At 42.8% G+C, this 12113-nt stretch overlaps 2 protein-coding genes across 10 annotated transcripts in view; one reads left to right on the top strand and one right to left on the bottom strand.

Annotated features, from left to right (window-relative positions):
- Nucleotides 1-12113, top strand: part of acacb (acetyl-CoA carboxylase beta) — a 40924-nt gene that overhangs the window by 28285 nt on the left and 526 nt on the right. For 4 of the 7 annotated variants that reach the window (XM_086174446.1, XM_086174444.1, XM_086174443.1 and 1 more), the window contains one exon: nt 1076-1533. In XM_086174446.1, coding sequence (XP_086030572.1) covers nt 1076-1202 — 127 coding nt within the window. In that variant the 3' untranslated portion in view covers nt 1203-1533. Of the gene's footprint in view, nt 1-1075; nt 1534-8939; nt 8980-9614; nt 10137-12113 lie in introns of those variants that run through there. The other 3 variants (XR_015108841.1, XM_086174440.1, XM_086174441.1) reach the window with 3 other exon arrangements.
- On the bottom strand, nt 2074-8570 carry foxn4 (forkhead box N4). 3 transcript variants are annotated; one of them, XM_086174450.1, is made up of 10 exons: nt 8271-8570; nt 7686-7786; nt 5348-5514; nt 4824-4936; nt 4631-4741; nt 4425-4552; nt 4210-4306; nt 3911-4118; nt 3431-3823; nt 2074-2991 (listed from the first exon to the last, which is right to left on the bottom strand). In XM_086174450.1, the coding sequence occupies exons 2-10, from the start codon at nt 7763-7765 to the stop codon at nt 2744-2746; spliced, it is 1545 nt and encodes a 514-aa protein (XP_086030576.1). In that variant the 5' UTR covers nt 7766-7786; nt 8271-8570; the 3' UTR covers nt 2074-2743. The 3 variants fall into 3 exon arrangements, with proteins under 3 accessions (XP_086030576.1, XP_086030574.1, XP_086030575.1); XM_086174448.1 differs by having other exon boundaries at nt 2452-2991; nt 4425-4741; XM_086174449.1 differs by having other exon boundaries at nt 2452-2991; nt 4425-4741; nt 7686-7739.

Raw genomic sequence — 12113 nt, 5'->3', positions numbered from 1 at the left:
ACAGGCTTCTCTCTTCATATTCAGATATCTGAAGGTAAACCGACAATTCTATGAAGGACTGCACAGTGTAGACATGTAGAATCAATGGAGATTTCACTCGTGAACAATCTTCGATGCACCTTCCTTGTAGCTTGCGGGAACATCTTTGTGTTTATCTCGCCACCCGTTGGTTACAAGATGTATCATATTACATTGTGTTACATTCTTATTTACAATTCTTCTATGAAGGAACGGTCAATGTAGATAATTTCACTTGTGAACAATCTTAAAAGTGCTTTCCTTGTAGCTTATGTAGCTAGAGGGAACATCTTTGGGTTTATCTCTCCAAGCATTGGTTACAAGTTGTATTATTCTACATTATGCACTATTATTATTTCGTTAATCTCATGTCACCTTGGTAAAGTGAGAGACGTCTGCTTGATTTCTCTGTATGTCTAGTCGATGTGGAGAAATTGACAATAAAGCTGACTTTGACTAATTTTAACAAGACAAATGTAAGAAATTGTGACAATTGTTGAGTCGCCTGTTAATTTACCTATTTAACGGGTCGACTTAGTTGTTATTGCAAAAGTCGCCTCCCCCTGATAATTTTGTCAGAAGCCGCCACTGATGGGGGAGAAAACAAAGTTAGACTCTGAAGGGAGCCTCGCTTTAGACCCGCCACATTGAATTAATAATTAAAAAAACGCACAATTTTCCTTCTCAGAAATACTAACATGCAGCCATAAGAAAATAACCTGCCATCTCGGGTTTCTGCTCGACGCGGTGTGTTCTGGCCCGCAACCTCTCCTGAAATTGAATATGGCGGTTGCTAAAAAAAAAAATGAAATTACACAGAGTCAGCTCAGTGATTTTTAAGTGCTTTTCCTCATCGGTCACGTCCCATTTTGGCATTTCTCACATCTCGCGTTGCGATTGCTGTTCCTAGGATTTTGCAAAATATCACTTGTCGAAAATTAAGTCCGCCCAAAAAAAAAAAAAAAAAAAAAATCACATTCCCATATGCTCTCCACCCAAGGATTGCAATTGGAGGATGGCTTGTTTTGACCATTTTTTTTTTTCACTTTTTCACCAGTCTGGTTCAGGCCAACCCTGACGTAGCAATGGACTGCATCATCCACATGAGCCAGAACATCACTCCATCCCAGAGGGCCAAGCTCTCTCATCTGCTTGCAACAATGGACAACACCAGCACCAGTTAAGCTACGGCGGTTCCTTCAGGACACGTTATTTAAGAGACAGGAGAAAAGTTGATTCAGTTCAAGCAAATAACGCTGTTTAAAACTCTTCCGCCGGAGAGCAATTCACTGTAAATCACTGAAACACTAAGGTCGACGGGTGAACCAGCTTTCAGGGGTCGTCTTCGCGATAACGCGCACGTGAACGAGTGACTTCACCATCTGCGATCACGAGATTTAATCTGTCCGCTCCGAAACCGCTGTCGAACGGCGTCAACGCAAAGACGTAACACAGCCAAGCTCATGGATTGTCTTTTGTTTCACCCACCGTCGATTAAACGCACACTTTGCGCGACCATCTTCACAAATATTATTCTTTAAACTATTTAGCGCCCAGAGCTATAGGTCCTTTTGATTGAGTGATGGTTTCACATTTGCGGTCGCTAACTTTTATTTTGATGTATTCACAGGTAAGCGTCGATCATGAGCCGATAACTTTACGGTTATTTTTTTCCAAACTCCAGACTTCCTCATTGCACCACTCATCCTCCATTACATTATTTTTTTTTCCTTATCGGTAAAATACAGGCCTCTGTGAGTTCCAATAGCTGATCAATTTTATGGTCATTCAAATAAAACCGAGAAAAAAACGTCTGAACGGGAAAAGTGTAAATCGAACTCTTGAATTGCGCAACATGTCGTTCTAGTACTTGTGCAGCAGTTTAAACAGGCAGGAAGTCATCACTACGGTCCATCTTTTGCATTTCGCTCAGATTATGCAGACAAGGTGTGTATGTGTGTGTGTGTGTGTCTCGTATTCCGCCAATAGATGTTTGTTAATAAATATCACTGATTTATTTTTGGCAAAAGAAACTTTTTTTATTTACCCATTTGATTTTTTTTTTTTTTTTATTGTGTCACGCTCAAGTTAATGGACATAATATACATCTGACTTTTTAGGTTAATCACAGTGTGTTCGAAGAAATAAAGTGTAAAGGTTGTATTATTCAAAAGTGTTGGCACACGTCGGCATTTGGAATTCAGTGGGTAAATACAGTCAAAGGAAAGCTTTTCTGTGGTAATAGCAATTTCAGACATTCAAATATATACAGCGAAAGATCGATAGAGTCATCACCTTCTCCAGCTGCCTTTTATAAATATAAATAAAACATCACAGCATCAACGTCTAACACGGTACAACAGACAAGAGATGAGATGGGGAGCTACGGTATGATGGGGTTTTCAAACATGGTGAGCGGTAGGAAAAACTCGCAGATGCTAACTTACTTCTCCGCAAAGATTGCTCGTACTTACACAGACTTCAAGCCTTTGCTTGGCAAAGCTAGAAATTTTAAGTCTTACATACTTTATTTGCGTTTTAGCCGCCTCGTCTCAAAATCGGGGAGGGGGGGGTCTCTCGTGGACCGTATGCGGGGGAAGGAAGGGGGGGGAACATTCGCAAACGTCCTCGCTCAGATAGTTCCCAGGTTTGCGGCAAAGAAGCCGGACGTCTCCGCGAGCTGTCCGAAGGGGTATCCGCGAAAAGTCAGGGACGATCGGCCGCTTTAAAGCAGCGGGATTGGCTTGCCTGTTGCCGGGGCGCCCATGTACTGGGAGGCCAGGGGATCCTGCGACGTGTAAGAGGTGTAAAGGCCTGTCACTTGCACGTCCGACAGCGGTAGGTTCGTCCCGCCGGAGGCGGGAGGAAGGTTAGTTCCCAAGTCACAGTCCGAAAGTCGGAGAGGCGAGTTACTGAAGGTGCCCAAGGCATCCAGGTTAAAGCTGTCGTCCTTCATTTCCTCCCACAGGTTACCTGGGAAGACAGATAGAGGGGTGTTTCTGTGCTCCTGCGACAGCGCTGCAGTTGTCTTAACATGGAAAAAACATACACTGCTCAAAAAAATAAAGGGAACGCTTAAAAAACACATCCTAGATCTAAATGAATGAAATATTCTTATGAAATACTTTGCTCTTTACACAGTTGAATGTGATGACAACAAAATCACACAAAAATGATCAATGGAAATCAATTGTATCAACCCATGGAGGTCTGGATAAGAATCACACTCAAAATTAAAGTGTAAAAACAAACTCCAGGCTGATCCAACTTTGATGTGATGTCCTTAAAACAAGTCAAAATGAATCTGTGTTGCTTTCTGAGTGGACACTATGATTTCACAGAAGTGTGATTGACTTGGAGTTACATTGTGTTGTTCAAGTGTTCCCTTTATTTTTTTGAGCAGTATATTTACCTTGAAGGGCAAAGTCCATGATGCTAGGATCCAGTGCGTCCACCTCTGTGTGAGTGTCGACGTGCACGCTGTAGAAGTCATCCGGCGGCTTGCCGGGCTGCTGAGTGAGGGGACTGTGGGAAAGGTCCGGGACGGCGTGGAGCGGCGGCGTCTGGGCCGGGGCGGGGGACATGGGGGCCAGTCGGGCCTGAGCCTGAAGCTGGGCCTGGATCTGGTGGTGCTGGTGCATCGGCAGACACGGCAGGGAGAGGGTGACGATGGGCTGCGGCTGCATCTGCGCCGGGACGGACAGAGGGAGGCCGGTGGGACAGCCGGGGAGGCGCGTCATGCCGGGCTCCATGGCCTTCCTCCTGCAGTTCTCCGGACGGTCCGTTATCAATTTGTCCAACTCGTCTGCGGGAAAAGACGGATTATGAGCGTGTCTCGGATAAGCGTCGGACCCCCCCCCTTTCCCCCTCTTTCAAAATTCCCAATTCTGACCAGGATTAGCCATGCTGCGGCGGATCGCTGGGAGATCTTTGCGCTTCCACTTCTGCATCTCTTCCTCCATCTTGTCAATTTTGGCAGGGTTCAGCGCCCACAGGCAGCCCTTCCGGGAGGAGCTGCTCGTCTTGTTCTCCACCTTCTCGAAGCACTTGTTCAAGGACAAGTTGTGTCTGACCGAATTCTTCCAACCGTCGGGGGCGGTCTGGAGGGAAAAGGGAGGAATATATGCTCTTTATAACTATGCCTGGATCCTTTTTTTTTTTTTTCCCCTTTTCCAATGAATTACTACATACCTTAAAATAAGGAAAGTGTTCCTTCATAAAGCTATAGATCTCACTAACTGGGAGACTTCCAGTTTTGCTGTTCTTCAGAGCCATGGCAATCAAACAGCTGAGAAAAAAAAAAATCAAATGCAAATTATGTCATCGTAGAATGGTACAGTGATGCTATTACCGAGTATTCTTATTTTTATGTTTTTTTTTTGTTTTGTTTTTTAAAGTAGACTCACCTATAGGAGTAGATTGGCTTGGGGAAAGACTTGGGCTGCAGGTCCTGTTCTTGTGGTGCCAGGCGAGGTTGGGTAAACAGACTTTGGTTGTTGAAAGAGACATTGCTATAAAGCCCACCACTTGAACACTGGGGAAGACGGAGGTTCGTGAGCTTCACGCTTTCATCCGTCGGGTTGTCGGTCGCGACACAGACGAGCGCTTTTACCTGTTGTCCCGTTTGGGATAGTGAGTACACTTGTTGCGGTGTGGGCTGGTACACTGAGGTAGGGCACTGGTATCCTGGTGATGGAAGTCCATTCATGGAGAATGGAGACATCTGAGGAGCAAGAGGGAATTTTAATGATGTGAATATTTAATTTAAAAAAAAAAAAAAAGTCTTCCTTGAAATTGAAACTTACACTTCCGCTGTGGGTGTTGATGATGCTGATTCCCAGGGGGCTGTGTTGCATGTTGCTCTGGAGGTGGAGCATAGAGCCTTGTCCCGTGGTCATGGACAAGTTGTTGAGCTGAGCTGCAAGGAGGAAAGCACAAATTGCACAGGATTCTTTTTTTTATAGCCACATTTCATAGGTAAAGAGGCATCATCCTGGAATAACTTAACTGGATAATGGAGATCTAGCCTGAGCGTGTGGTCGTTTTGCTTTAATCCAAAATATTTTGGTCCAGATAAAGTGTTAAAAGTTAAAATCCCTCGAGTCGATTGGGCACAATTCATATCTGGTGGTGTTTTAATTGGATGTGATCCAGCGCTATTAGTCGCTGAATGTACAATAAACAAATGAAAGATGTGTCCATAAAGGCCAAGCGAAATTCAGCAGTTCTGATTTATCCAATCACATAGCGGGTGTGTTTTTGTTTTTTCCTTTTTTGTTTTATTTTATTTTTTTTTTTTTTGAATGTCGCAACGTCCCCATCACCTCACCTGCCTGTTGCTCCAACAAGCCTCCCTGGGGGGGGCCGTTACCGTGGCCTCGACTATCGACCATCTGCTGAAGCCGGGGCACGTCCACAGAGGTGAGCCACGACAAGGACTGCAGGTCCCCGGGGAGGTCCTCCTCCCTCAGCTGGGAGGGATCTGTGGTCAGGAGCCTTCAAGAGAGGAGGAGGAGGAGGAGGGGATGGGGAGGGGTTAACACGTCTGAAAATTTACAAGCAAAAACAAAATATTCTGTTGGAAGTCAAAAGCAATTAAAGGAGGGGGGGACAGGGGGTTCGGGCAAAAGCTGCAGAGTGAGTATTAATACTGTGTATCAGCCACCTGGATTAACCATAAGGAGATTAGCCGCTAGTGTTGTTTAGCAGTGACAGTTTTAATCAACAATGAGGGAGTTAAACAAGCTTTCCATTCCCAGCAAATCATTTGTTGTCCCTCTTACTTAATACTTCTTTAGCTGTCATGAAAGCAAAAAGGCAAGGAAAATTAAAAAAATAGATTAATTTTAAAAATCATTTTTAAATATTTTTTATTTGTAAGATTTCCTTTTTCTTTTTTTCATTTTTTTCACTTTTTGTTTGATTAAGATTAACCAGTGAACAGCCAGTGCCAATCAGCTTTCTGCCATAAAGAGCAAGAAAGAAGAGAGGAATCCTCTTGAATCCTCTTCAGTCTTTTCTGTGCACACACACACAGGCATGCACACACACTTACTGTGCATGGGTTTAGTAATTGGAGTCGCTATGACAACACATACTATTCAGTTACTTTGTGGGTCTGACAGTGAAGGAGTACACCCCCACCCCTCATATACACACACACACACACACACACACACACACACACACACACACACACATACACACACACTCCAAATCTCCTATTAAAAAATCAACCCGGTGTCAGGTGACCACAGGCAACCCCTAACCATTGGCTGAATCATAAGTAAACAACACATGAGATCGTTTGAAACATGGGACAGCAGCACATGTTGCCTGCAACAGTTGGCCTTGTCTATTGAAAAATGATCACCTATTGTGTCCCAAACGACAAATCTGCCCAGTGGCACGTGGCCCTATTGTCTTCCCCAGACCCTTCCTTGATTGTCTCTGTCGTTTCTTTTCTTTCCCCCGGCCCTTGCATTAATCTGCAGGAATGGCAGCCCTCTCACAAGAGTGACAAATAGGATGCCATCTGCTTCCCTGTCCCTTTCCAGTCCCTGTCCTCACCGCCATGGCTCCCAACCCCCATCTACCCGCACCCTGACCCCCACCCACCACCCTAACCATAACCATCAACGGAGCCTGAGGCCATATATTTTGAGGTCAGGGATGTGTGTCTGCCGTGCGAATAAATGACATCACTGCGGACGGAAATCAGCGCACGTCTTAAGAGAAAAACACCTCGCGTGTGCCGGCTCGCACCCGCGACTCTTCTAACCCACCTCCCCCGAAGAAGACAGGTGTAATTTAGATTTTTTCAAAATGCAAATATGGCCAAACCTCTCCTGTGTAGAAGTGACTTTTTTTTTTTTTACATGAAAACAGGAAATATATACATTTTCTAATACTTCATCAGACTTGCAACCAAATAAACATTTGTTGATATTTGATTTTTTTTTTTTTTTTACACCCGTTTCTCCCCCCAGCTTATAGCTCAGAAGTTACAGACGACACACACACACACACACACACACACACACACACACACGGGGTCTTCCCACCTCCCCGCTTGCTCCACCAGCAGCATAGTAATTGCTTGCCGATGCGAAACATGTTGAGCCGGTGTCTCCACGTATCATGCAAGCCTTCTCAGAGATTCAACAACACTAAATATTGCCTCCCCGCCGCCCACCCAGCGCCCCCATCCCGCTACAACCCCTCCCCTCCTTTTCTAATTGGGAGCCACTTGTGCACGCTGGTGACCCGGAGCACCCCGTCTCCCCCTGAGCCGGCAGGCCAAGGGGCTCAGGCTCTCCGTGTGCCGACAGCGGGAGTGTAAACAGAGCTGATGGTTTCTGACAGATCCATTCAGACCGAAAATCATTTATTCTTTTTTTTTTTTTTTTTTTCCTCTCTTCTCCTTTTTCATACCCCCCCCCCCCCCTCTCGTCCCCTTCCCCCAAGCACAAAAAGAGCTGTCCATCTACCTTTAGATTAAACCCTGAGCACGGGGAGTTGTACAGTTTGTTCCATATCTCTTTGGAAAACAACTTGAAGTGGTCTGACTGATATTGGTCTTTTTTTTCTGGCTTGGACAAGATTTCTGTAGTTTCAGTGATTTCTCCAAGATGCTTACAAAGGTCATTTAAATTCAGGAGTCCTACCTGTAGTCTTGTGGAGACGGATGATGCCCGGCGTTCTCAATTATTCCCGACATCCTGGAAGTAATTCCACCTTCTATCATTTCCTGTGATATATGGTTCCTCTATGGTGGCATGAATAAACACAGCAGTTTGAAATATAATAACACATTATCAATAAAAACAGAAAACATCACAATGTTGTTTTAAGAAAAAACGATAAATATTTATGTTTCTAGGAAAAGAAGAGAAAAAAATTTAAATCAATGGCGTTCGGTTTCAGCAATAATTAATATTGCAAAAATGGAAAACAATTGTAGTTTTATTGAAATATATCATGATTATTCTGTTTTAAATTCATTTCCTTCCCGCAGCTTGACTCAGTAAATATAAATTTAAAGGAAAAAAGAAAAAAAAGATCACTGTAAATGAAGTAGATCATAATATTGCATCGTTCAGGTCAAAGTATCTCAACTACCATGGCAACAAAGAAGTGATGGCTAAAGCCTCAAGTCATTAAAATGTCATTCATTTGGCAAGAAACAAACGCAAAGTTAAAAGATTGCACAAGGGTAAGAGACAGTAAGTTTAAAAAGATAACAAACTCACCGGATTTGGATGATAGAAGAAGAATATATGAGTCTGTGCTGAGCCCCCCGTACTGTATTTCACTGTGCTGCACTTGATTCTCCAAAAAACCGTTTTTAAATTTCCCTCTCCGGAGCTGTCCAGCGCTCGCTCATGCGCAGTGGAGACCTCAGCGGCGCTCCCAGGAGGCTCCCATCACTTTGACAGCTGTTGTGAACGCACTGTGTTTTTTTTTTTTTTTTCTTCTAATTTTTTTTTTCAGTCCCAGTCGTGTTTTCCACCCACGGCAGGGATCGGATACGGACACGATCTTCACTTTTCTCCCACTTTTTTTTTTTTTTTTTTTTTTTTTTGTCTCAAAGTGGGACGGTGCGCCGCTTCAACGCACCTGTCAGCGCTCGGAAAAAGCAGTGTCGCGTTAAAAACCAATCCGTAGTCCGTTCAGACATAGTAGTCGTTGTTATGAAAGACGCAAAATGTAAAAAAAAAATATATAATTTTTTTTATGATGGTCTATTTTTTTATATTTCAATCGTCCTGTGTTTGTCCAAGGACAAGAAACAACTCCAAACAACAATTACAGTTTTTTTTTTTTTTAAATCTACGGTTCAGGCGCAGAAAAAAAATGGGAAAGGCATTTATTATTTCTTTATAATAAAAGTAATAAATCCTCAAATGTGCTCCTGGCAGGTTATTCCAGCAGAGCTTCCTCCTGCAGCTCTAAGACGATGTGAGTCTCTACTTGTGGTGGCATCTGTGTGTGTATATAAGTGTGAACTTTTTTTTTCCCCTCTCCCTTCCCTCTTCTTCTTTAAGGGAAGTGCTCGGGGATAATTTGCTTCCCGCCGCTGTGGCCGCGTCCTGCTCCCCTCGGCAGTGGGAAAAAGAGCCGGGGAGGCGCGTAGGGAGGGAGTAGGAGAAGGGTGGGTTGCCGGGGGAGCTCCTGCAGGAGGCGGCAAAGGCCTCCTGCAAGCGGACAAATAAGTCCTTTAAAAAAACAAAAAAAAAAACAAAAAAAAAACAAACAAATAAAATCAAACACATCTGTAGCTGCTTGCACGAATACCAAACCATGCTATGAATGTTGCACGTTGACTACTAACTTTTACGGGGGGAGAAAAAAGTGTTGATTTTGTTTTTAGGTTTGACAAAAAAAAAAAAAAAAAGCAAAAAAGTATAATGCTAATGCTCTTTATGCGAAAATAATAACTTTACAGAAAACAGGAGAGAAGTCTGCAATCACTGCAAGTTTCCTCCGCTTGTTTACATCAAATTTTACAAACCGGTGAAAACGTTGAAACCTGATAGAGATTTTTTTTTTTGTTTGGTTTATTTGTTTTGTTTTTGTGGGCCTGATATTTACAGGATAATTCCTTGAAGTCTGCAGGGAGACCGCGCGGACGGGACCGTCGGCCCCATGAGAGCCCACAGATGGTAAATCGTCCCGTCACAATGGGCACAATCAATGATTACATGCATGATCGTAACGGACAAAAATAAGACCTCAGGGAAGGAGGGGATCCCGGAGGGTCCTAAAGCCCTCGGTGTTTTCGTCCGGGGGAGATCCACGGGTCTGCCGGGAGATCGTGTCAATGACGTCATAGGGGGAGGGGCTATTCGTCACGCATGCGCATTTGCAGCGCCCTAGCAGGTCAGTTGGCTGGAGAATCACAATCAAAATACCTTATGATACGAATCGCCTCGTATTTGAATTTTTAAGATATGAAACACGATTCGAGCGAAATTCATCCTTGAAATGCAGATTTTTTTTTTTTTTAATGACACTGTAGCGGACTTGTGTCAAACTCAAGGCCCGAGGGCCAATTGTGGCCCCGCCGTGTTATCTTATTTGGCCTGTCAGAATATCTTAAAAGGTCTGATTGTCAAATGCGTGCATTGACCATAAACTACATTTCCCACAATTCATGCCGATCACGTTACCCGCAAAGTGACGGCATCCTGCCATCAGATCGTGGTGTATCGCCATCAATGTGGAATTGAGAAATGGAAATGATCACTAAATTCCAGGAGGAAAAAAGATAATGCAGATGGAAGGCTGTTTCAAGGAAGATGGGAATGCATATGTAACATTTTTGTTACATTATTAGAGTTTTTTAACATTAAAGAGTCGTTACATTTATTCTGTTACCGTTCCATGTGGCCCTTTGAGGGCAACCATTATGTTGATGCTGCCCTCAGTGAAAATGAGTTTGACACCCCTGTTGTAGCGAGTTACGAATGTTATGGTTTTGTTGATGCTTGTTTTCTGTGTGATTTTGGGGTTGCTGGGAATTTTGTGGGTGTGGTTTGGGGTGCAAGGAATATTTCCTGGAATTGGGAGGGAGCAGTTAGTTGTATTGCAGGGTTGTGTGGCGTGTGCTTATAAAACCGAGCCGGGTGTTTCTCTGACTAAAATGCTACAATACCTTAAGATACAAATTGCTTCATTTTTGAATTTTTAAGATATGAAGCACAATTCGAGCAACGTTTATCCATGAAGTGCAAAAAAAAAAAAAATTCACAATACAAATACAAGAGCGAGCAAATCAAAATTCGCGTGATATGCGCCAGGCGAGCTGCAAGAATTCGAATTCGCTGCATGACAACGCTGCGTCTTCTGAACTGAACGCCTCGCAGCTTCCAGCATCCTTCGGCCACTTTGTCCGGATAAATTGTACAGTACGCATATCTAGTGTCGCGTTCCTCTCTCTTGTGTGTCATAATTTTATATCTTTGTGCTTATTTTGTATCTATATTTAAATACTTATCATGGGCCCTGAGAAAGCAAGTGTTGAACCCAGAAAGAAGATGCTTTGTATGAAAATTAAGCACAAAATAATAGCGAAATACGAACATGTTCATGTTAACTGTACATGTTGATATAATTGCAATGCATCCATGATATGTACCATCCTTGGGTTGGAAAAAGTTATTTGTTTTCTGTTATTTCAAATGAGGAAAATTCAATTAAGGCATGAAAAAATAGATACACAAACCCACTTCTGGAACAAATTAAATTTGTATCTTAAGGGATCACTGTACTTTATTGATTTCTGAGGGAAAATTTGCTCTTTGTTGCAGCAGCTCACAGAGTGCAGACAAAAATATAAGTGTTACTATGAAATGTAAAAAGTAAAATTCAAGATAATAAATCAAGGATTCAAGGATTTTTCTGCACACCGAACGTATCTTGCCCTCAGCTTATGTATATTTCTTTTAGTATTCTCCACAAGCTCAATTGGGTCTTGATCATCTGACAAGGATTTGTTGCTTCCTCCTGCCAATCCAGAAATGTACATCTTCTTCCTGTACATTTGATGTATAAAAATACGTCAGGATGACGCTTATCTGGGTGTGATTACGTCTGTTCTCCTGATTTCTAATATTTTGTTCTGTTCTGTTCTGCTAGTGCATGCGCAGCTGTTTTTCTGTCATATTTTTTTGCATAAGCGTCCGCTTATTTCAAGCAATTCCTGACAGGAAACATTTGACATGGTTAAAAAATGTTTGTGACGCACAAATAAACAAAAATAGAGGAAATAAAATAAATAAATCTGAGTTGTTGTTCGTATTTGTCTGCATGTTCTCCTCTGTGACTGTGTTTGTTTCTGGGTTTTCCAGTTTCCACAGTCCAAAAACATGCAGAAATTTTGAATTGGTTCATTTGAATAAATATATATGATATAAGAAAAAATGCCCAGGTGTGTGTCTTACGGGCCTCACTTAGTGGCTCTTTGCAGCCGTTTTATGATCATTCCAAACAAGACACTGGTAAACAGTTGTTGACAAAAAAAAAAAACCACTACATAGGAAATGTAGTTCATATTGCAAAAGTGTTTAAACATTTTAATAGCGACAATACAG

This window comes from Fistularia commersonii, chromosome 26 (assembly GCF_037954325.1).
Source record: "Fistularia commersonii isolate RoL2024-O1a breed Wild chromosome 26, RoL_Fcom_v1.0, whole genome shotgun sequence".
NCBI lineage: Eukaryota > Metazoa > Chordata > Actinopteri > Syngnathiformes > Fistulariidae > Fistularia > Fistularia commersonii.
Note: the sequence above shows the minus strand (reverse complement) of the source record. Positions and strands in the feature narration are given on the sequence as shown.

Coding starts and splice junctions, on each gene's coding strand:
- foxn4 (XM_086174448.1), bottom strand. CDS start 7,765: ATGATAGAAGGTGGAATTACTTCCAGGATGTCGGGAATAATTGAGAAC. Junction 5,515..7,685: donor CCGTCTCCACAAGACTACAG/GTAGGACTCCTG, acceptor CCTCTCTTGAAG/GCTCCTGACCACAGATCCCT. Junction 4,119..4,209: donor AACACTTTCCTTATTTTAAG/GTATGTAGTAAT, acceptor TTTTCCCTCCAG/ACCGCCCCCGACGGTTGGAA.